The following is a 24,666-nucleotide window of genomic DNA, read 5'->3' as shown; positions in this document are numbered from 1 at the left end:
ACCCCCAGAGAAGACAACAGAGGAATGAGGAAGTGGATGGAGGCTATTCTGACAATCCCCAAATCGACATCGTCTTTATCAATGGTGCCTATTTACCAACTGATACACTAAGTCAACCGTTGTAGATTTCTTTTGTCAGGGGTCATTTCTTAACCTTCAGGCCATTCTTATGCAGGCAGTTGTAAAGGTGCATCGTCTTCAGGGATTGCAAAAGAGAACCAATGTTGGTAAGTCCAAAGAGCTTCCCAGGTAAACCATAGCTACTGAGAACACTGATACAGAAACTTGGTGAAGTGGAGGAAAGGTCTTTCTTACTTTTGCCCATACAAGTTAATATCCAACCAGAAACACGGGAAATCCCTTCCATGGTCCCTTTTACTCAACAAACAGTTGGTATCATTATTACAAAACTGGGTAAGTCACATTTCTAGTCTGGAGGGGAAGACATGAATCAACGCAAAAATATGAACCCAAGATGTCACTGGAGTTACCAAAGTGTTTATGACTCAACTAGCCTTGGGCAATCCAAAGAAGCTTCAAAAATAGAAATGATACTTCACCTGCCATTTATCATATCCTTGATCACCCACAATATCTGACTTGTCCTCCTTATGCCAAAGCCTTTTCAGTGTCTAGATTCTGAGTGACTGAGGATCCAATAACGTTTCTCATTAGAGTAACTAGCAATTACATGTGAGCGTGTGCATGTGTGCCACATGTGTCTTCTTTGGAGCGTGCACTCTTGTTTGCATCTGTCCATAAGTGATGCCAGGCTGAGAAATGAAGCAAAATGCAGCTCCCAGGAGATGGAGAGAAGGCAGAGGAAAAGCTTCTTGAAGAAGGAGTGTGTCCATGAGTTCATCAGAGATCAATGGCAGTGAGTTCTTGTGGTCAGTAAGGTTGCCAGATAGAATAAAGATAGCAAATTAAATTTGGATCTGAGGTCAATGGGCGAAAGGGTTTTCTCTTAGTGCAGGTATGTCTGGACTATTGCAGGCATATTCCTGAGGCTTATTTGCTGAATCAGGCAATCCTGAGGGCAAGCACGCCAACCACCTTCCTTCTTTGTCATGAATACTACCAATATTAACACAAATTGACATTTTAAGCACCTGCAGAATGAGGTCCACCCACAATGGCATGCCTGTAATTGCAAGTTCTTTGACATCAGGTAGTACACTGTATTCCTCCTTCTACAGGACCTGGGTGCTATGCCAAACACTTCAAATGAAGTTTGAATCAATAAGTATACCAGATGAATGGCAGTAAAGGGAAAGTGCTTAAAAATAACAAAGCCACTCACACGGGGCTTCGCATCTATTGCAATGTTCTTCACCTAGGACAGAAATGCCTTAATGTAGCAAGGCACCTGCACAGTGGCTGAAGTGTCCTAAACAAGTGCAAAATATACTGAGCACCACAGTGAACTGGAGTGCTTGGAGAGGACTGTATTAAAGTAGAGAGCAACACTTCTACAATCATTTACTTCAAAAACTTATAATTAAGGAAGGCAGGACCTTGCACAAGCCCCAAATGATAGGCCAGCTCTACCTGGAACTCCTTGAACTGGAAGTTTTAGGTGGGAATGATAAGCCTAAAGTGTAGGTAAGAAAGCAGGGCCCTCAGAGGTGCTTCGCACTTTATCGACACGGTGTGCTCATGTGTAATCACGGATGTTTGTAGATATGCACAAACGCGTTTCTGTGTAAAAAGCTACGAGGCCAGTACACTGAGCTCCCATATAATTCTACGTTGTCCATAGCAACAGAACTGGACTGAGACTTAGGGAAATTCACATGTGCTATTTAAGTAGAAATGTTTAAGTTGATTCTGCTTCACTTTCTCTTAAAGATGTTTAAAACAACAACAGCAACACTTGCTAACCACAGAAAACTTAATAAAATGGGCCAGAAAAAAAAAAGAAAAAAGAAAACCACTCATTTTTCCAATCAGAGATCAGACACAAAAATTTTAGGATATATACCTCAAGGTTCTTCTTTTCTGTCCAAGTTTGGAAATAGCCACATTTAACAAAAATGGAACTAGATTCCATCTTACCAAGAAAGTTTCTTTTCTGTTTGCTTGTGGTTTGTTGCTGTGGTGGTGGTGGCTTTGTTTTGTTTCCCAAGACCGGGGTTCTCTGTGGAGACCCAGCTGTCATGGTACTCACTCCAGACCAGGCTGGCCAGACTCAGAAATCCACCTGCCTCTGCCTCCTGCCCAGACTCAGAAATCCTCCTGCCTCTGCCTCGTGCCATGATGAAAGGCATGCGTCACCACTGGCAGACCAAGGGAGTTTCTTTTAAGAAACAAAATATAGACATCAAAGTGACCCAATATATTCCCAAACATAACTTTAGTGTTTGTGCAGATGCTTTTCTTAACCAAGTGCTTATAACCTTGTTTAACAACCAAATCTTTAATGGCATCACCATTCTTTGGGCAAGAGGATGGAGAAACTAGAAACTCTAAGAGAAAGAATTACTGACAAATAATTAAAACTAATGTATACTCTCATATATAGAGCCTCTTTCCCTGATATTGTTTTTTGACAATCAGTCATGAAGAGAAACTGTGAAATTAGAATTTCTATAGAAAGAGCATGGAGAGGAATATCTGCAATATTTCCTGTTTTCAAGAACCCAGTCCATAATCCACAGTTTAAGAAAGTCATCCACAATTAGCTTTTGATCCAACCAAATGAGTAAGAAGGATTTTTAATCCAGAATTTCAATCACAGTCCACTATCATAGAACTCTAGTGCTTCCCATTTCAATAGAATACCACTGAAAACTCTTTAATTTCCTTTTTTTTTCTTCAAAAGTAAGAAAATAAGCTAGGGTCTTTCAAAGTCATACTATTTTACTTTCTGCAAAAAAAAAGAATCCATTTGATCAGACCATAATCCAAAGAAGATTATTTGGTCAAACAAAGTAAGCACCATTAATGGCAGACGACCATCATAGCATGGCCATAGCAACCTAGGTATGAGTGAGCTAGCTGAAATGGGTGACCTTCTACCCAAATGTCTTATGGGTGAAAAAGAAGCAGAACAAACAAAATACTTCACAGATTCCAGAACCACTAAGTAAGAAGGGAAGAGATTGAAGGAATTTTTTAAATACCGTGTCTTATCTAAATCTGTATCTAAACTATATAAAAAGGGAATTGTATGACACTACAACAGAAAAACTAATAAAGCAGAAAAACTATTCTCAAGTACACAACCCACCAGCAGAAGACTGCTAAGACGCAGGTATATGAAATGTACCCCAGAGTGAATACGGTGAAAAGAAGGCATAGTCACGAAGTATTCATTTCTGTCAACAGAAAACTAAGCCGATTTCATCCTGTATTTTCTAAAGCTATGCTAAGTTGACAGACGCAGCTCATTATCCTTTTTGAGATCCAGAGCAATTAAGAAAAAAAGAAAGAAAATGTCTAAATACAAAAGCTGAACTTGTCAAGATTGGGAAAAGCTACACTATGTTATTGTTAGTGAAGCAGTCACCAGTAGTCACAGTCATTTGGTTAATGACTAATTCAGCTAAAATAGAAATTTGTCTATAGGATCAGGTACAAAAATACCGTTTTCAGAAGGATCATTATGTCTCTGATGAATTGGGTGATTTTTTTTTCTTCTAGTTTTGGGAACTGAATTTGGGGCCTTAGCAAACATCCTACAACAAAGCTACACCCCAACCCCGTGTGTCAGCTTTGTTATGATGAGTCTTCTTTGCTGCTGGGATGGGTCAGCTGGGAACCTAAAGTAATGCTTTGCTCACTTAAAATAGAATGCCTGGAGGCAAAGGACTTGGAATCTAAGTGAGGAAACCCCTCCCACTGAAGAGAAACAGGTATATAAGCCCACGAAAGAATAGGTAAAACATCACTATCGATCCTGAGTCTTATAGATTTTCTACTTTGGAAAAAATACTGAGCACGAAGGCTGAGATGACTCCAGAGCGTTTATGGCCAGTGGTCCTTGTGGCCCTATTCGTTATGCCCATCCATTCTCTGAACTGTGTTCTTCTGGAGAATGCCACCTTGGAAAGTGTGAGACTTCTGGGAAGCATCATCATCTGCTCTCCCCTAAAATGTCTAAAGGAAATCAAGAATTTTGAGTTTCCTAAAGAAGTCCTTCCATACATCCAGCATGTGGAAAGGGACATGAAGGAGGCCTTCTTTATTATATCTAGCCAAGCGCTGAATATTTTCTTCAGTCACAATAGCCACATCTCCCCAGTGACAGCGGAGCGCCTACAACACATCAGAATGGGGCTTTATGAACAAATGCTGCAAGTGCAAGACTGCTTTAAGGATGAGGAGAAAGAGAGCAAGGAGGGGGACAATAAGCCGGAACACCCCCCACCAAAGCACCTCCAGAAGGCCTACCTGGAATTGAGCAAGTATTTCATCAGAATCAAGAAGTTCCTGAGAGATAAGAAATACAGTGTCTGTGCCTGGAAGATTGTCACAGCCGAAATAAGAAGATGTTTTACAATATTTTACAACTTCAAAAAACTACTGAGAATGCGATCAGGTATGTTTTCAGAATTGCATTTCCCTCCATATTTCCCTCCTTCATCTTAAGCATGCCTGTGCTGCGCATGATGTGGCTGGATCCTCAGCTGGACTGGTCCTTGATGGCATGTTTGCTGTCTCTGAGGCTTGACCTTGGCACATTAGCTACATTCACTCTTTAAGCAGAGGCAAAGCTAGCCATGTTAATCAGTGCCAGGTGACCCCAGTAATTTCCTTAGAAAGTACTGGAGACAGGGTGAAAGGAATACGGTTCCCTTCCATCTTCTCTCTCTTCCACTTTCCTTTGCCCTATTGGCTTTCCTCTGTCATGGAAGAAAGTTTCCAAGACAGTAGTTATACAAATAAAGGAGGTTTGAAAAGGCAATATCTTTTGATGTTTGAAAAACAAATCATCTCTCTGCTACCCAAAGTTGTTTATTCTATGACAGTTCACCACATTAACAATCTACATCCAATCTATAGACTTAAAAACTCTTTTTTTTTTCCACCACCTCCTTTCTAGAGGAAGAAAAGAAATGATTGAGATCGTTTATCAGTTTGGCTTCTTTGAAATGATCCAGTTTAAAGAATGGTAAGTTGTTACTTTAAAAGTCAAGGTCCAAAATGAAATCTGGATGGATAGTTGAATCCGTTGATCATTAAGCTCCCCCTTAGTTTTTGAGAGTCTGTGATTCTAACATGGCAGTACTTGCATCATGCCCAGAGGATATTGCTTGCCTCTACATATTCAGGTATAGAAAAGTCTACGGATGGAGCATAAAGTACTTGGCTGGAATCCTCAGAACTGCAGTGGGGTTTAGAGGAAAGTGTAGAAAATGCTGGAGAAATTAGTGACAGTCTCTCATAGGGGGTGGTTTTCTTCCTGTGTGCAACTAAAGTGAGTATCTAGAGTCAAATTAAGGGGGAATTTACGTTGGTGTTTGATTTTCCCAGTTGGAAAGCTACTTTCTGTCAGTTAAGTAAATTAGCCATTCTAACAACACTTGGTACTTTAATCACTTTTATCTTTTTAAAGTTATTTTGTATCCAGATTGCCTAGATTATTCACTTAATTTTTCTGTTTTTACTCACTAGATGAATTTTCCTCTCCCCCCACCCGTCATATTTCAGAATCATCCATCTTCAGGCAAGAACTTAGAAACTGACTGCTCAAACGTACTCAGGAACCCTCTCTGCTAAGGCTATTACCAACATGCTGCTAAACTCCAGACTCAAGACTTTCCAAGTGCAAGATTCAAGACAGTACACTCAGAGAAAAGTCCTATGGCAAAAACAAAAGACAAATTTCAGTGGGAAAGTTAGAAAAAATGCTAAATTCAAAGGACAAACCAAGTTGTGGATTATGGCATTTAGGTTACCAGCACAAGAATCAAGAGAATAAAATGAGTTAACACAGTCTATTTGGTATAAGAGCTCATCAATAACATCATTTTAGACCAGGATCATGGCAGTGGGGAGGGAGGCAGGACATACAACCTCAAAGCAGTATACACAGTATTTTCCACTCATTTCCCTGACTCCTTTGCCTGACCTCCATGACAGTTCTACCAAGATGGCAACAGCTGCTGTAGTAAATTATGGCTGCTGCCCTGCCTTGCCCTGCCCTGGCCTGGCCCGGTGTTTGATCTATGCCAGGGAACAGAATTGGCTGAGTGTGGTGGAAATGCAGCTGAGTGGTGAATACATTTCCAGTTGTGTGAGGCCCAACCCTTCAGGAAAAGAAGTGGCCAAGAAGGCGCAACATTTTCCAGTCAGAGCAGACTGTTTGACAAAGAAGGACAGAAGTCAGAACCACAATCTTCTCATAGAGTACATGTTATCAAAAGAAAGACCAATCCCACCGAAAAGTAACTAAGGACACAAACAACAAAAAGGAATGTTAGTCGACAGTATAAAAACTGGCTTTTTTCTCACTTTTGATTTAAAAAGGGCTCAACAAACCCAAATACTAGATGGTATATTACTGAGATCAACCAATGTATTGCTATCACACGGTGATTTCATTCACTAAGGTTTGGGGCTTCTAACAGCATCATTTAAAGCTGTAACAGGGCTCTATTGCCAAAAGAAATGGAGACCTGCTGCTTAATGATTTGAATAAAGACACTTAAACCCCCACCCCAAAACTGCTCAATAAGGCAGCAATAAAATATTCCCTCCTCCATTAACACAACAGAAATGGAAAACAATGATAACTGATAACGCTGAGGGCCAGTAGAGTATAGATTCTCTTACATATTGCTGGAGACAGGACAAACTGGCATGTGCTTCCTATGGGCGGTACCGAAACCTTCAATGACCTAAAATGTGTGTCAATCTTGCTATATCTCAAGAAACATATTCCAAGGAAATGATTGGATAAGATTGCTATGCACTGGAGCTTGGCACATACAGTTTTTAACCTTTCACCTGTGAATTTTCTGTCTTTCCTACAATAAGTTTTTGGAGAAGTCTTTTGGTTCTAAAATTAAGGAAACCGAACACACTTATTTTCCTCTATAATGACTGTGTTTTCCTTCCTGGCAGGCTGGGCCAAGCCCTGCCTTTAACTATAATGATGCCTCTCTGGGACTCCCGGAGCAAACAGCAGGTCTTCAGCGGGTCCCGTTTGTTACTCTGCTGCTACTGTTAAATTTCAGAGACTTTTCACCTTGCGGGCAGCTGCCTTTATAAACGTTTAGAGAGCGTGCTGAGCACTTCAGAAATTTGCTGGTTTTCTTTTCGGGGACCCACGGGCAAGATCTAGAAACCGCGGAAAGTTTCTCCAGATAGTCTCTCTTGAGTTAACAGTCTCTCAAAGAACTTTTTAGTAACGGGCAAACCAGAACTTAACAGGTCTGAAAGACGGCTGGGGCGTATGGGGCTCAGTACAGAGCACTGGCTTACCCGGCTGAGGCCCCATCCCCAGCAAGGGCATTGGGCAGGTACACAGGTCACAGGTGGCTCCGTATAAGCCTCCTATCTCCCCTGAGTTGAAGGGGGAGGGGTCAAAACTTAGAAGCCGGAAAATCACATTTCTTAGAAGGGCTAAGGTTGGGAATCCCACAGGAAAAACTTTTCTCTTGCCAAGATTTCTCTCTCTCTCTCTCTCTCTCTCTCTCTCTCTCTCTCTCTCTCTCTCTCTCTCTCTCTCTCTCTCTCTCTCTCTCTCTCTCTCTCTCTCTCTCTCTCTCTCCCTTTCTCTTTTTTATTTATTCTTTGTGTCTTTCACATCAGGCATCTCGATCTCATTCACCTCCCCGCCCCTTCAAGATTTCTTAATAAATAATCCACACTCTAACAGCACTACGTAGAAGCGCCCAAATTATTCCTGGGAAACCGACCTCCTATAGCCTAGCAGGCGCCCCCCTCTGGAGAACCAGGGTCTACCCCAAGCCACCTGCTCTCAGGCCAGAACACTGCTGGGGCCACATCTGCCACCAGCAGAGTAGTCGTGGCCTGCTGTTTCTACATCGCTGGGAGAAATCTGGGACTTAAACATGGAGCCTTAGACGATGTCAGGAGTCCACGAACATTTCACAGCTAGTGACGACACCGCTATTTCCAGGCCTTCCCAGGTCACCTCGGTTTCCACTCATCCGTGGCCAATGACTGCCCCTAGAGAATTTGCCGCCCCTGAACTTTCCGTCCAGATTTGCCCGCGCCTATCGCCCGGGTTGTGGGCCACGCACAGGCGCTTAGCTAGCCACTGGAAGTCCTTTGGACCTCCTCGCAGATCTCTTGGCTTTCGAGAACTTCGCTTCTGTTCTCTCGACCCGACACCCGTCTCGGATTCGCTGGGGATAAGATCTGAGAAATGCGCCCTGGGCCACAAGCAGCCTCGGAGGCGGGGTTAGGAACAACTTTCCCTCCGCCCTCTAACCGCAAACCCCGGGTGGGGCGGCCTAGCCCGGTCCCGATCCCCCTCCTTCGCCGGCGGGGATCTCTGACCCGAGTCCGCGGAAAGGCCGCCGTGGAGCGGCCAAGGGGGGCTTTCCTCTCCGCTGCAGCCCCACCAGACGTTAGGGGCGCGACAATAGTGGACCCGCGCACTAACAAAAGGCCATTCACCGGATAGATGAGGACGGCTCAGCCGCCGTCTCCGCGGGGCAGACGTACAGAGGGCTCCGAGAGGGGGTTGGGGGAATCCTGAGTGGTCCAGAGCCTCTGCCACGCTCCAGGGGGCGGGAGCCGCTCTTTACCACCCAGCCCTGGGGGTCAGTGCTGGGGAGGAGAACTAAGCAAAGTTTTCGTTTTCTCCTTCTCCAGTGCAGGAAAGGGAGGGGCTGCGATTCCAGATGCTTGACAGTTGTTGGCCCCAAAGTTGAGCAAGACTTATTTGTTCCTAATACCCTCCGTTCACCAGGCATCAGTAGCCTGGGGACAACCCGTGACCTGTAGTCCCACGCCGCCCCGTGCTGGGTTTCAGGAGCCCGGGCGCATCCCCCTGCATCGATGCACTTTCGTAAAAGTTTCTCTGCTCGCCGCCTCAGGCCGACGCGCACCCTACCCCGCATCTGCGATTCAGGAAGGGTTCGGGTGAGATTTGCACCCTGAAAGGAGGTGGGGGTGGGGGTTTCAAATCAAAGCCAAGGACCCCTGGGTGGGAACAGGACTCACGTTCCAGCCCGGGAAATGCGTACCCGGAGGCATAGAGAAGCCAAGGAGCCCGCACCGGTCTAAACCAGACTCCAACCCCGGAAGCTCGCGAACGAGGGATGAGGACCGGCGGTTGATCCGGGCGGTTGATCCGCCCCAGGTGTGCCCCGCACCTCAAGCCTCCTGGGCACAATCCGGAGCGGGGAGCTGCGGGACTGCACCGCCTCCCCGCTCTCGGGAGGGTTACTTACCGTGAGCTTTTAACCTTCAGCCTAGGGCCCTGCTGTCTTCCTTCGCACGGGCAGCTGCAGCTGGAGCGGGAGAAAAAGTGAGCTCCTCCAGCCGGGGCAGCGACGCTTGGCAGATCCACGCGAGGGGCTTCCTGGCCAGCACGCGCGACTCGGGACGCAGCCGCCGCGCCTCCGCTGCAGCCCCCACATGCACCGAGCGCGCCGCGCAGCCCGCCCGGGCGTCTCTGCAGGTCATCGACTGGGAGCGGAGTCCCCTGGCGGCCTCCTCTGGAAAGGCAGCTGCTGGGGGCAAGAGGAGTCTTGCTGCCTTTAGGATCCTCTGATCTCCACTAGGGCCTGAGACAATGTGCAGTCTAAGAAGTCTCTCTACCGCTGACCAGCGTAGCTAAAAAGATGCCAGACTAGAAGAGATGTTTTCCTGGTTGGGTTTTTGTCAGCTTGACAAAAATCTAGGAAGAGGGGATCTTAGTTGAGAAAATACCACCTTAAGATAGCCTATTGGTCTGTCCGGCTTTTTTTTTTTTTTTTTTTTTTTGATTAATGATTGGCGAGGGAGGACTCAGTCCACTGTGGGTGGTGCTAATTTGGGGCAGGTAGTCCTGGGGTGTCTAAGAAAGAAGGCTGAATAAGCCGTGAGAAGCAAGCCTGTTCTTCCGTGACTTCTGCTTCAGTTCCTGTTTCCAGGTAACTGCCTTGAGTTCCTGTCCTGACTTCCCTTTATGGCAGACTATGATCGGAATGCATAAGCCGCATAAACCCTTTCCGCCCCACACTGGTTTTGGTCGTGCTGTTTTGTTACAGCAATAGAAACCCTAACTAAAGTTCACAAAAACTTTTCCCAAGGTACCCAAAACGGGCCAAAGGAATTAACCTCCTTCAAAATTTTCTGACTGTTGTTAAATGCCTTGGGCTGCCTGACACACCTTAGAAATTGCTTTAAATCATTGAAAAACAAAATGCTTGGAAGTTATACTTACCTCACAGGGTGGTTGTTAAGAGTAAACCAACTCTAAAAAGTATTCTTAGTTCAGGGAAGGAGTCTTGGAACATGAGCTGACTTTCTCAGAAAAAAATGAAGTGGATTTGTCTACATGCCTTTATTCTCTTACATAACATCTTAATGCAGACCAGTTAGGTAGTATCAAATGACTAGGTATTGCATTCCATAGTCCCTACTACACATTTTTAAAAATGGAGATAAATTAGGTGGACATATGTATATACTTATATATGGAAATGTATGTACATATATTACATATACATATATTTATTTCCACCTCTCCCTCCTACCAGCCTTTCCATCACAAATGTCTCTCTATGTGTAATGCCTCTCTAGGCTCTAACAAATGTTTGGGACATTCCTGCCACAGGGCCTTCGTACTTATAATGCACTCTGTCTGGAATAGTGTTCTGAATTCCCCAGTCACATCGTAACTCAGAGACTACCTTTTCCCTCTAGTCTTTGCTCAGAGGCTTTCCCTTTCCACCTCATTTATTCTTCTTTGGGACTGTGCCTACACACACACCTGCTCAAGTTTTCTCCATTAAATGTACTGTCATCAGACACTAAATAATGCATTTTGTTCATTCCTCACATTAGTTTTCTATGGGAAGAATAAGCCAGAAACTTAAAGACAAAAACCAATCTGAGCAGGGTTAGAGATGGCTCAGTAGTTAACAGTACTTGCTGCTGTCCCAGAGGACTGGAATTTGGTTTTCAGCACCCACTGGTGGCTGCTCACAATTGCCCATAACTCCAGTTTCAGCAGATCAGATCCCCTTCTGACCTCCACAGGCCCCTGCATGTACACAGTGCACAGAAACTCGGGCAGGCACATGTACATGGACATTCACAATAAATCTTATTTTAAACAGTATCATCTTGTGTGATGAAATGTGGTCCAGCCAGGTTTCTCTCTGTCTCTCTCTCTCTGTCTCTGTCTCTCTCTGTCACTCTCTCTCTCTCTCTTTCTCTCTCAGCCATTTAGCAAACTCATTCCCATCTGTAACTTAGTTCCCCTTTGCCATGATATATGATACAGCCACAGGTTCTAAACATGCACTGTGTAATTGGGGAGGGGGCAGTATTGTGTCTATAAGCACCAACTTTTTCCAGCAGAAGGAATGTAGCAGGGACTGTTGTCTGTCTTGTTCATTGCCATGTGCCTAGACTGTTCCACTTAGTGAGCAGGTCCTTACAATGGACTGAATTCTGCCCCCTCAGTTGCGTCTGCCGAAGTCCTAGCTCTCAAGTGGAGGTGTTTAGAAATAGCCTTTGAGAACTGAAGGAGTCACAAGGACTGGTCAGGCTCTAATACCAGAGTAGTGGCAGAGAAGAAAGACTAAGTAGGTTAAGATGAAGAATAGAAAGTGGCTGAGGAGCAAAGAAGAGAGAACGAGGTAGTGTCTCCTCTACTAAGCAAGGACACAGCAAGAAGGCAGCCATCTGTAAGCCAGGAAGAGGCCCCTCACTAGGCCGCAGCCTTGCTGTCTTCCAGACGCCACCCCCCAAACTGCTCTCAGGATGTTGTCTCCGTCTCCACCCACCTATGGTATTTTGATGTGGCAGCCCAAGCAGACCAACATTACACCCGATAAATACTTGTTAAGATAATCAGTGAAGCCGGGCAGTGGTGACAAACACCTTTAATCCCAGTACTCGGGAGGCAGAGGCAGCCAGATCTCTGTGAGTTCGAGACCAGCCTGGACTACAAGAGCTAGCTCCAGGACAGCCTCCAAAGCCACAGAGAAACCCTGTCTCAAAAAAAAGATAATCAGTGAAAAGTTGACTGTAAGCATTGCAATATCTAATTTTTACCACACATCCAAAGTGCAGCAAGTATTTGCTAAGCACTTTGCAACATTTCATTTAATTCTCACAAGATATCTGTATACCAGATACCAGTGAGTGACTCCAAGTTTAAAAATGGAGGTTACTCGCCTGAGGTCAAGATTTAGAAGACAACATAGACAGTCTTGGCAGTGTGGCTTAAGCAATGCCTGTAACCTTCACAGTTCCCTGCTACTATCATGGGGCAAGGGGCACCTCTGGATCTTGTCCTCAAGGCGCCTATAATCTAATCAGAACGGCAAAAGAACACAAAAGCAGCAGCACAAAGAAGGCTGTGAGGGGTGTCAGGATGGAAAGAAAATGACCAGAACTTTCTATGGAGCTCGGAGAGAGGGAATTGAATGGAATGGGAAGGATTGTGCAGATTCTAGGGATGGGGAAGTTGAGCTGATCTTGGAAACAGTCGGCATGGTTGGAGTTAAGCCGAGATGGAGGAACACAGAACAAATTGAACTATGATCTGAACTTAGTTGTTTGGAGAACTGTGATATAGCTACATAGTAAGGACTGGGATCCCAAATGCCAGACTGAAGACGGAAGGGAGAGTTCACAAGATTTGGGAACAGTTAGTGGGGAAAAGTCACCTGAAGCAACTGCTAAAAAGTGATCTGAAGCTGTCACTCAAAAGGTGAGAAGACAAGAGAAAAATCAACTTCTTGCTGGATAAATATTGTCAAATGACATTAGATATCATTTTCAATTTTCTTTTATTTTGCATGTATGTATGTTTTGCCTGCATGTGTGTGTGTATACCACGTGCATAGAGTGCTCCTGGAGGACAATTATGTCACATCTCCTGGGACTGTTGGGCTCTGCCATGTGAGTGCTGATGATTGGACCTGAGTTCCCTGGAACAGCAGTCAATATACATTATCACTGAGCCATTGCTCCAGCCTCTACTTCAGTCATTTTAAAAGGGTAATTTTTGGCCCACCCAGAATTCAAGATTTAGAGCACAATTTGATATACCTTGGATCAGTGGTTCTCAACGTTCCCTTTAATACAGTTTCTTGTGTACTGGTGACCCTCCTAACCATAAAATTATTTACATTGCTACTTCATAACTGCAATTTTGCTGCTGTTATGAATCATAATGTAAATATCTGATATGCAGGATATTTGATGTGCAAGCCTATGAAAGGGTCATTCAACATCCCCAAAGGGTTCTTGACGCACAGAATGAGAACCACTGCCTTAGATGTATATTGTTTGAAAAGAGTAACCATTGGCAGTGACAGTAACTAGCCTGTTCCTGACCTTTGGACAAGGGTGTTGGCTAGTTTTTATTGTCAACTTGACACAGCCTAGAGTCACCTGGGAAGAAATCTCAATATTGTCTGGATCAGATTGGCCTGGAGCCATGTCTAAAAGAAACCATCTTGACCTAGGATTGATTGGAGAGTACACTGCCCATTGTGGGTGGCGCCATCCCTGTGTAGGTTTGAGCTGTATAAGAAAGCTAGCTGAGCATGAGCCAGTATATGAGATAGTAGACATTGTTCCTCCATGGTTTTTTCTTTAGTTCCTGCTTGAATTCCTGCCTTGACTTCCTTCAGTGATGGACTGTGGTCAGGAAGTGGAAGCTGAAATTAAACCCTTTCTCCTCCGAGTTAATTTTCGTCATGGTATTTATCACAGCAACAGAAGACAAGCTAGAATAGCAAACATGAATTCTATCCTTTCCTTCTCATGGAGAAAGAAACCAGCTGAGAAGGCAAATGGCTTGCCCAATACTACACAACGATTAAGACTGGAACCCTGTACCCAGCTCTTATGCCCGTAATTGCTCCATGTCTCTTGACAGGTAAAGAGGCTACAAATGCATATTTGTCTTAGTTTACCACATGGCCAGCTTTTGGCTGCTTCAGAGTCCTCTCTAGGTTTGCATTGAATTTAACTAAGGAATTTGATACAGGGAGAGGGCCGGTGAATCTTAACTGCGAGCTCTTACAGGGAAATGAGAAGGAACATGCTCACCTCACCTGAAAGATTCCAGAAAGACACCATCGAGAGATAGAGACCCAGGGTTGTGAACTGAACCCAGCTGAATCTCAGAGAGCTGAGATTGTAAATTATGATAATAACACAGGTAGGTGGCTGTATGGACTTACTGGAGATGCTTGTAACATGCTCAGCAATTGCCCGTCACCTGGTAAGTGCTCAGAAAATTCTCAGCAGTTCTTACACGTCTATATGCAATGGCTCACATGTTCCAGGCACACTGAATCCAGAAGTTTCACTATCCGTTGGGATGCCCCCTCCTGCAACTGACAACAAAAAGAGAGCATTTTCAAGTAGTTTGGTATGAATTAAATGCACTTCAGTTGCCTCATCCCAGTCATCACAAGACACACATTTTTACCAAGAGGAATGATGCTGGTCTTCAAAGGTGTGTGAGTAAAATCTGAGAAAGATTCTGTTACCAAACCACTTCCTCTCAGCTACCCCCCAAAGAACAAAAGGTATTGGAAAGCATCACCATGGCAACCTCCTAACAGTCAGATGACAGCAGAGTGAAAGTGAAGAGCACACTTGCTTCATCGAGGACTGGAAGGAACACACAGTCAAACCGCTTGGACAGCAGTTTTTGTCACATAAGCGTTTGCGTAGGCTTTGATAACCTAGTGTTGCTGTGTTCAGAGCATACTAACTATAACTGCTCTAGGTGATTGATAGTACACGGCAGACCTTCTCAAGAATGTTTAGCTCAAGCAAAGGGAGTTCACAAATCCAGGTGATTACCTAGCAAGTATTCAACAGCAAAGCCACATTTACCCCTTTTCTTCTTTCACTCTGTTTTCAGGACCCTTGACTAATCACAAGGCTCGAGAGATTAATCTCCTGTTTTACGGGAGCATCTGTGAGGACAGAATTTATGACAATGAACTCTGGGTCACAGACATAAGTACGCATGGCTCCTCCTAAGCACTGAAGTAATGGCAATGGAAAGGTGAGGTAATGTATGGTTATTGTCATGGTTTGAAATGGCTTAAATAGATGGATTTATATTACCTAAAGCCTATTTGCTGCCTGCACAATTGTTAACGTTTAACAATGACACTGGATGCCTGCAGTAATCTTGGTCTGTGAGTGGGTTTTGTATGCAACTGTAAACCAGTAATCATGGCCATATCCTGCATACGCCATACTATCCCAATTGCTACTCTGTTTCCTCCCCCACTCCAAGGCTTCTGTTCATCCAGTCTTCTTAGTTAATGACATGGGAGTATGGTGCAATTTTTCTTTAAAGGTCCTTCCTTTGAGAGGTTTGTTTACCAACCACTCCTCTTTTACACTACCTTCAATTTCCCCATTCCTTGGGTATTTTTGAATACACACTGATACTTCCTTTACGTCCCGCTCTTACATCACAAGCAGTTTAGCTGAATTGCCTTTGTTGAGGCCAATCAACAGAATTACTCAGCTGGCCCAAGGACTCTTTTTTAAAAATCTAAGTTAGAAACAAGCTTGTTTTACACGTCAACCCCAGTCCCTCCCCCTCCTCCCTCCCCTGCCCCCACACCTGTCCCCGATCATCCACCCTTTCTGCTCCCCAGGGAGGGTGAGGCCTTCCATAGAGGATCTTCAAAGTCTTTCACATCATTTGGAGCAGGGCCTAGGCCCTCCCCCATGTGTCTAGACTGAGAGAGTATCCCTCTATGTGGAATGGGGTCCCAGATGCCCCCAGGCCTCCTAACTGACACCCACGTTCAGGGGGTCTGGGTTCATCCTATGCTGATTTCCCAGCTAGCAGTCTGGGGTCCATCAGGTTCCCCTTGTTCAGGTCAGCTGTTTCTGTGGGTTTCTCCAGCCTGGTCTTGACCCCTTTGCTCATCACTCTTCCCTTTCTATAACTGGATTCCAGGAGTTCAGCTCAGTGCTTATCTGTCTCTGCTTATGCTTCCATCAGCTACTGGATGAAGGCTCTAGGATGGCATGTAAGGTAGTCATCAATCTCATTATTGGGAACGGTGTTTCAGGTAGTCTCTCCACTATTGTTTAGATTGTTAGTTGGCGTCATCCCTGTAGATCTCTGGAAATCTCCCTAGTGCCAGATTTCTCTTTAAACTTATAATGGTTCCCTCTATTATGGTATCTCTTTTCTTGTTCTCCTCTATTATTCCTCCATCTCAACCTTCCTGCTCCCTCATGTCCTCCTCTCCCCTCCTCTTCTCCCCTTTCTCCTAACTCCCTCTCCCCTTCCCTAAAGCTCCCAGTTTGCTCAGGAGATCTTGTCCCTTTCCCCTTCTCTGGGGACTCTATATGTCTCTCTTAGGGTCCTCCTTGTTTCCTAGCTTCTCTGGCAGTGTGGATTGTAGGCTGGTAATCCTTTGCTCTATGTCTGAAATCCATAAATGAGTGAGTACATACCATGATTGTCTTTTTATGACTGGGTTACCTCACTCAGAATGGTTTCCTCTAGTTCCATCCATTTGGCTTCAAATATCAAGATTCCATTGTATTTTTTCTTTTTTTTTATTTAAATTAGAAAAAAGCTTCTTTTACATGTCAATCCCAGTTCCCTCACCCTCCTCTCCGCCCCAGCCCCAGCCCCCCACCGATTCCATTGTATCCCTCCCCCCAAGTAGTACTCCATTGTGTAAATGTACCACATTTTCTCTATCCACTCTTCAGTTGAGGGGCATCTAGGTTGCTTCCAGGTTCTGGCTATTACAAATAATGCTGCTATGAACATAGTTGAACAGATGTCCTTGTTGTATGAATGGGCATCTTTTGGATGTATGCCTAAAGGTGGAATTGCTCAATCTTGTGGTAGACTGATTCCCATTTTCATGAGGAAACGCCATACTGATTTCCGAAGTGATTGTATGAGTTTGTGCTCCCACCAGCAATGGAGGAGAGTTCCCCTTTCTCCACATCCTCTCCAACATAAACTTTCATTGGTGTTTCTGATTTTAGCCATTCTGACAGGAGCAAGATCTCAGATGGCTAAGGATGTTGAGCACTTTCTTTTTTTTTCCCAAGACAGGGTTTCTCTGTAGTTTTGGAGATTGTCCTGGAACTCTCTTTGAAGACCAGGCTGACCTCAAACTCACGGAGATCTGCCTGCCTCTGGTATTAAAGGCATGCACCACCTATGCCTGGCCATTGAACACTTTCTTAAGTGTCTTTTAGCCATTTTAGATTCCAATGTTAAGAATTCTCTATTTAGTTCTGTATCCCACTTTTTAATTGGCTTATTTGGTGTTTTGGTGTCTCGCTTCTTGAGTTCTTTGTATATTTTGGAAATCAGCCTTCTGTCAGATGTGGGGTTGATGAATATCTTTTCCCATTCTGTGGACTGTCATTTTGTTTTGTTGACTGTGTCCTTTGCCTTAAAGAGGCTTCACAGTTTCAGGAGGTCCCATTTACTAATTGTGGATCTCTGTGTCTGTGCTACTGGTGTTATGTTCAGGAAGTGATCTCCTGTACCAATTTGTTCAAGGGCACTTCCAAGAGTGACTGGATTTATGTTGAGATCTTTGATCCATTTGGACTTAAGTTTTGTGTATGATGATAGAAATGGATCTATCTGCAGTCTTCTACATGCCAGCATCCAGTTATGCCAGCACCATTTGTTGAAAATGTTTTCTTTTTCCATTGTGTAATTTTAGCTTCTTTGTCAAAAGCCAGGTGTTCCTAGGTGTGTGGGTTAATATCAGGTTTGATGGGGAAGTCCTGTGTATATGTCAATAAAGCACTGTTGACCAATAGGGAAGTAAGATAGGTGGGACTAGGAGTTGAAGAGGATTCTGAGAAAGAGAGACACAGACAGACATCATGTAGCTGCCATAGGAGTAAGACCCTTTCTCCAGTAAGAGAAATACTTAGATTAACAATTATGGGTTAAATACTTAAGTCAGAGCTAGTCAGTAAGAACAAGCAAATGGCCAATGACTTCATAATTAATATAGCGTCCTGTGTGTTATTTGGGGACTGCAACTGTGGCAGGGCCCAGGCAGATGGAGGGAAAGGCTACACTCTACACATGGAATCTGTAGATTGCTTTTGGCAATATTGCCATTTTTACTATGTGATCCTACCTATCCAAGATCATGGGAGATCTTTCCATTTTCTGGTATCTTCTTTAATTTCTTTCATTAAAGACTCAAAGCTCTTGTTACACAGGTCTTTCACTTGTTTGGTTAGCGTTACCCCCAAGATATTTTTTGTTGTTTGTGACTATTGTAAGAGTGATGTTTCTCTGATTTCTTTTTCAGCCCATTTATTGTTTGTATATAGTAGACTGATTTTTTAAAGTTAACCTTTTATCCCATCACTTTGCTGAAGGTGTTTATCAGCTGTAAGAGTTCCCTGGTAAAGTTTATGGGGTCACTTATATAAACTATCATATCATCTGCAAATAGTGAAAGTTTGACTTCTTCCTTTCCAATTTATATCCCCTTGATCTCCTTTTATTGTCTTATTGCTCTAGCTAGAACATCAAGTACAATATTGGAGAGATATGGAGAGAGTGGACAGCCTTCTCTTGTTCCTGATTTTAGAGGAATCATGTTGAGTTTCTGTCCATTTAGTTTGATGTTGTCTGTTGGTTTAATGTATATTACTTTTATTATGTTTAGCTGAGTTCCTGTTATCCCTGATCTCTCCAAGACCTTTATCATGAAGGGGTGTTGGATTTTGTCAAAGTCTTTTTCAGCATCTAGTAAGATGGTCATGTGGTTTTTCTTTTTCAGTTTGTTTATGTGATGGATTACCTTGATGGATTTTCATATGTTGAACCATCCCTGTCTCCCTGGAATAAAGTCTTAATCATGGTTGATGATTTTTCTTATGTGTTCTTGGATCTGATTTGCCAGTAGTTTACTGAGTATTTTTACATCAATATTCATGAGGGATATTGGTCTGAGTTCTCTTTCTTAGTTGTGTCTTTGTGTGGCTTGGGTACCAAGGTAATTGTAGCCTCATAAAAAGTGTTTGGCTATGACCCTTCTGCTTCTACTTGTGGAACATGTTGAGTAGAATTGGTATTAGCTGTTGTTTGAATTTCTAGTAGAATTCTATACTGAAACCATCTGGCCCTGGGCTTTTTTTAGTTGGGAGACTTTTGATGATTGCCTTTGTTTCATTAGGGATTATAGGTCTATTTAAATTGCTTATCTGTTCTTGAAATAATTTTGGTAAGTGATATCTATCCAGAAAACTGTCCATCTCCTTTAAATTTTCAAATTTTGTGGAGTACTGGTTTTCAAAGTATGACCTTATGATTCTCTGGATTTCCTCAGTGTCTGTTGTTATGTCCCCCTTTTCATTTCTGATTTTGTTAATTTGCATGCTCTGTCTCTGCCTTTTGGTTAGTTTGGATGAAGGTTTCTCTATCTTGTTGATTTTGCTCAAGAACTGACTCTTTGTTACATTGACTCTTTGTATTATTTTCTTAATTCCTACTTTATTGATTCCAGCCCTCAATTTGATTATTTCCTGGTGTCTATTACTCCTAGGTGAGTTTACTTCTTTTGGTTCTAGAGCTTTCAGTTGTGCTGTTAATTCTCTAGTGTGACTATTCTTCAGTTTCCTCATGTGGGCACTTAGTGCTATGAAGTTTCTTCTTAGCACTGCTTTCAAAGTGTCCCATAAGTTTGGGTATGTGTGTCTTCATTCTCATTGAATTCTAGGAAGTCTTTAATTTATTTTTTATTTTTTAATTTTTAATTTTTTCCTTGACCCAGGAATGGTGCAATTGCGGGTTATTCAATTTACATGCGTGTAGGTTTTCTGCAATTTGTGTTGTTGTTGAATTCTAACTTTAAAGCATGGTGGGCTGATATGATACAGGGGTTATTCCAATTTTTTTTGTACCTATTGAGGTTTACTATATTACTGAGTATGTGGTTGATTTTAGAGAAGGTTCCATGTGGCACTGAGAAGATGGTATAGTCTTTTGTATTTGGATGGAATGTTAAACACAATTGGGTCATAACTTCTGTTTGTTTCTTTGCTTGTTTGTTAAGTTTCTATCTGGTGGTCCTATCTAGTGGTGAGAGTGGGGTATTGAAGTCTCCCACTACAGGAGATTTTTATGTGTGGCTTGAGTTTTAGTAATGTTTCTTTTACGAATGTGGATGCCTTGTATTTGGGGCATAGATGTTCAGAATTGAGACTTCATCTTGGTGGATTTTTCCTGTGATGAATATGAAATGACCTTCTTTATCTCTTTTGATTGATTTTAGTTTAAAGTCTAATTTGTTAGATATTAGGATTGCCATATCTGCTTGTTTCTTGGGTCCATTTGATTGGAAAATCTTTTCTCACCCCTTAACTCTGAGGTACTGTCTGTCTTTGAACTTGAGGTGTGTTTCTTGTATGCAGTGGAAGGATAGATCCTGTTTTTGTATCCATTCTGTTAGTCTGTGTCTTTTCATAGGTGAGTTAAGACCATTAATATTGAGGATATTAATGACCATTGATTGTTAACTCTTGTTTGTTTTGGAATTGGTGGTGGTGGTGATATTGTGTGTAGATTTCCCCTCTTTTTTTTCTTTTGGGTGTTGGTAAAGTGGGATTGTCTTTTGCCTATGTTTTTGTGGGTGTAGTTAACTTCCCTGGGTTGGAGTTTTCCTTCCAGAAGTTTCTGTAGGGCTGGATTAGTGGATATGTATTGTTTAAATATGGTTTTGTCATGGAACATCTTGTTTTCTCCATTTACAGTAATTGAAAGCTTTACTGGGCTGGCATCCATGGTCTCTTAGTGTTGGTAGAATATCTATCCAGGACTTCTGGCTTTCCATGGCGAAATCAGGTGTAATATGTTTGCCTTTATATGTTACTTGGCCTTTTTCCTTTGTTGCTCTTAATATTCTTTCCTTATTCGGTATGTTTGGGGTTTTGATTGTTATGTGGCAAGGGAACTTCCTTTTGTGGTCCACACTATTTGGTATTCTACAGAATACTTTCATTGGCATGTCTTTTTTTAGGTTGGGAAAGTTTTCTTCTATGATTTTGTTGAATATGTTTTCTACCCCTTTGAGGTGGTTTTCTTTACTTTCTTCTATACCTATTAGTGTTAAGTTTGGTCTTTTCATGGTGTTCCATATTTCCTGGATATTTTGTGTTAGGGATTTGTTGCACTTAAGATTTTCTTTGGTGGATGAATCTATTTCTCCTAGTGTATCTTCAGCGCCTGAGATTCTCTTCCATCTCTTGTATTGTGTTGGTTATGCTTGCGTTCTGTAATTCCTGATGATTTACCAAGCTTTTCTATTTCCAAAATTTCCTCAGCCTGTGTTTTGTTTATTGTCTCTATTTCAGCTTTTGAACCTTGCACTGTTTGAATTGTTTCTTGCAATTTTTGGTTTGTCTTTTCCTCTATTTCTTCAATTTTTTTGGTTTGCTTTTTTCTTCCATTTCTTTTGTTGTTTTGTTTTGGTTTTGGTTTTTCAAGACAGGGTTTCTCTCTGACTTTGGAGGCTGTCCTGGAACTAGCTCTTGTACACCAGGCTGGTCTGGAACTCACAGAGATCTGCCTGCCTCTGCCTGAGTGCTGGGATCAAAGGTGTGCGCCACCACTGCCCTGCTTTCTTACATTTCTTTAAGGGATTTTTCTCATATTCTCTTTGAGGGTCTCTCATCTTCATAAAGTTGTTTCTAGGGTTGTTCTCTTCTGGTTTATCTGTGTTGAGATGTTCAATCTTGCTGGTATGGAGAGCCTAGTGGCATCATATTGATCTTTCTGTTGTTGACTGTGTTCTTATACTGTTGTCCCCCATCCCTTCTTCCAGTGGGTACCATTGAGGTCTTTCCCTCTCCTGGTGGGTACAGGACCAGGGTTCTCTTCTGGTGAGTGCAAGCAGGTCCAATACTCTGATGGTTCTCCTCTTCCCATAGGTGGAGGCGAGACTAGGTGTTGGCAGACTCTGGATGAGCTGGTCCATCGAATGGGTTCCCCAGGCCTCAGGAGACTCTGAGCAGGGTACCAGAAGGCAGGCCAGAAACAGGCCCATGCTTGCCTCCTCCCATCGGTGGAAGCGGGACTATTATTGCTACTTCGTCAGACTTTGGATAGGCTGGTCACTGGGACAGGTTCCCCTGTGCAAAATCCCCAGGCCTCAGGAGACTCCAAGCAGGGCAGTGCCCCAACGACTGTTGAGCAATAAAACCTAAGTGGTTTTATTGGTTTGTTTATTTATTTGTAAAAGTAAGGTTCTGGTTTAGTTACTGAATTTTGTTGTTATTTGTTTGATGCCCAGCTCATAAGAAACACCCAATAAATGTTTGTCTGACTAGGCTTAACTGGAAGATAAATTAATACCACCAGAGGCATGATTAAATATACTCAGTATAGCTTGACATTGGAACACTAAGCAGCCACTTAAAAATATGTACAGTCATGGGTGGGGCATACACCTGAACACAGGAATTTGAGAGCAGCCCATGCAGCACAAGGAGACTCTGGTATGGTCTAAATCTACGATGTCCCTCTTGAACACTTAGTCCCTGCATGGTGGTGCTCTTAGGGAGGCTGTGGAACCTTTAGGCCTTGAGGCCTGGTTTGCAGTAATAGGTCTCTAGGCCAGGTTATTCTTGTTTTGGGTTCTGGGCTCCTTCTTCTGCTTCCTGTTCACTGAGCTCTAGGCAGCTTTCACAGCTCGCTCTTCTCACCACAGAGTCACTGGGTCATCCCTTCTCAGCCCAAATAAGCTGCTCCTCACTAAAGCTGTCACAGTGACTAAAAATAACTAAGACAGACCCTGTGTAAAATTAATTAATCAATTAATTAAAATACAAACAAAAGCACAAAGAGCTGGAGAGATGGCTTTGGCTGTTCTTCCAGAGGACCCAGATTCAGATCATAGCACACAGGTTGCTCAGCTTACAACTGCCTGTAGCTATAGCTCTGGGAGCATCTGGATTTTGTGAGCACCAACACACATCACACACACACACACACACACACACACACACACACACACACTAATTCTTAAAATAAAACTACAAAATACTCAAAACAACAACAAGAAAAAAGGCCCAATGAATAAAGATCTCCTTGGCTGATGGTTGAGGCTCTGGGCATTTTTCTGTATATACATCATATATCATGAAGTATGCTATTAAGTGGCATGTATTGCATGATCCTAGTTGCTGTTTGGAAACACTACATCGTTATTACATAGAAAAGGACAAGTACATACATGATACTGGCAAAAAGTGACTTAGGTGATAGAAATAGCTGATTTTATTTTATTGTCTCTTGTACCTCTTTACCTAAATATTTTGCAGTTAGGGTTATTGAGATGGCTCATCAGGTAATGGCACTTGCCACCAAGTCTGATGGCCTAATGATGTAGATGATGTGGATCCCTTATGGTAAAAGGAGAGAACCAAGTCCTTCAACTTGACCTTTGACCTCCACATGTGTACCGCAGCATGCAGCCTTGTGTGCATGTGTGAGGGCACACACAGTAAATAAATAAAAATGCAAGTAAAAATCTTGAGAGCTTTCAATGATACTTTTACAGTAATTAATCTAAAAAGTCTGCATGAAATCTTTTTGGTCCAAGACACCTAGTATGAGCTATCCTGATATGACATTTCCTGTCTGTTTTCCTAAAGCACTGGTTACTTCTCTGAGGAGGGCACATGGGAAGCAGGCGACACAACTGGGCTTTGTTTGACACCAAATGAATGTGCTGAGTACCCCCATTGTCCCAAACAGCTCTGTTTTGAAGCTCAGGGTAGGCTGCTCTCCGTGCGTGGGTGGAAATCTGTGATCCTGCTGGCATTGCAGAAGCTGTAAATAAATCCTGCCTCCGCAAATTGGTGGGACCTTAGGGGCTGGCTGTCTTAGGGTTTCTATTACTCTGATATAACACAACAACCAAAGACAACTTATAGGGGGAATAGTTTGATTACACTTCCAGGTAACCTTCTATCACTGAAGGAAGTCAGGGCAAGAACACATGCAGAGCAGGAACCCAGAGGCTGGTACTGAAGCAAAAACCATGGAGGAGTACTGCTTACAGGTTTGCTTCTCATGGCTCAGCCTGCTTCTTAGAGCACCCAGAACCAGCATTCCAGAAGTGGGACTACCAATAGCGAGCCAGGCCCTCCCACATCATCAGTCAAGAAAATCTACCATGTGCTTGGCCACAAGCCAATCTGGTGAGGGCATTTTACCAACTGAGGTTCCTGCTTCTGACACGACTCTGGTTTGTATCAAGTTGATATAAAACTAGCCAACCAGAAGCCTGCCAAAGCCCTCTTCTTTCCCGACTCAAGCCTTTCCTCTTACTTTGTATTAATGACTGGTGTTTGCAGTAACGCTTCCCTGAAACCTCCTCTGGCAGGAACATGATGCCACAGACTATGCCGTGCAGAAAGCTGCAGTGACTTCAGTCCCCCGCAGTTTCAGGCACAATGTCTGCTACAATCCAGGTGGGACCAACTGAAGGAGCCCCCCCCCCTTAGAAATTTACACTTCAC

General features: G+C 43.2%; 2 protein-coding genes and 1 long non-coding RNA gene across 4 annotated transcripts in view; 2 read left to right on the top strand and 1 right to left on the bottom strand.

The window, feature by feature from the left end:
- Mob3b (MOB kinase activator 3B) overlaps window positions 1-9,502 on the bottom strand; it is a 168,257-nt gene extending 158,755 nt beyond the window's left edge. The window contains exon 1 of the mRNA XM_013121075.3: window positions 9,375-9,502. The gene's annotated coding sequence lies outside the window, so the exon portion shown is untranslated. The remainder of the gene's footprint in view (window positions 1-9,374) is intronic.
- On the top strand, window positions 3,955-5,938 carry Ifnk (interferon kappa). Of its 2 annotated transcripts, none has more exons than XM_040740327.1 (3): window positions 3,955-4,543; window positions 5,048-5,116; window positions 5,656-5,938. In XM_040740327.1, exons 1-2 carry the CDS (start codon window positions 3,955-3,957, stop codon window positions 5,062-5,064), a joined length of 606 nt encoding a protein of 201 aa, XP_040596261.1. In that variant the 3' UTR covers window positions 5,065-5,116; window positions 5,656-5,938. The 2 variants fall into 2 exon arrangements, with proteins under 2 accessions (XP_040596261.1, XP_040596260.1); XM_040740326.1 differs by having other exon boundaries at window positions 5,620-5,938.
- On the top strand, window positions 8,474-22,476 carry LOC110342895. The gene is made up of 4 exons (XR_002385071.2): window positions 8,474-9,063; window positions 9,395-10,058; window positions 15,029-15,175; window positions 22,072-22,476. It is a non-coding gene; the product is annotated as an uncharacterized LOC110342895 (long non-coding RNA).
- The last annotated feature ends 2,190 nt before the right edge of the window (window positions 22,477-24,666 follow it).

This window comes from Mesocricetus auratus, unplaced genomic scaffold (genome assembly GCF_017639785.1).
Source record: "Mesocricetus auratus isolate SY011 unplaced genomic scaffold, BCM_Maur_2.0 Super-Scaffold_6730, whole genome shotgun sequence".
Lineage (NCBI taxonomy): Eukaryota > Metazoa > Chordata > Mammalia > Rodentia > Cricetidae > Mesocricetus > Mesocricetus auratus.
This window is presented reverse-complemented; position numbering and strand designations above follow the sequence as displayed.

Excerpts from the sequence above, each read along its gene's own strand:
- Ifnk (XM_040740327.1), top strand. The coding sequence starts at position 3,955 with ATGACTCCAGAGCGTTTATGGCCAGTGGTCCTTGTGGCCCTATTCGTT.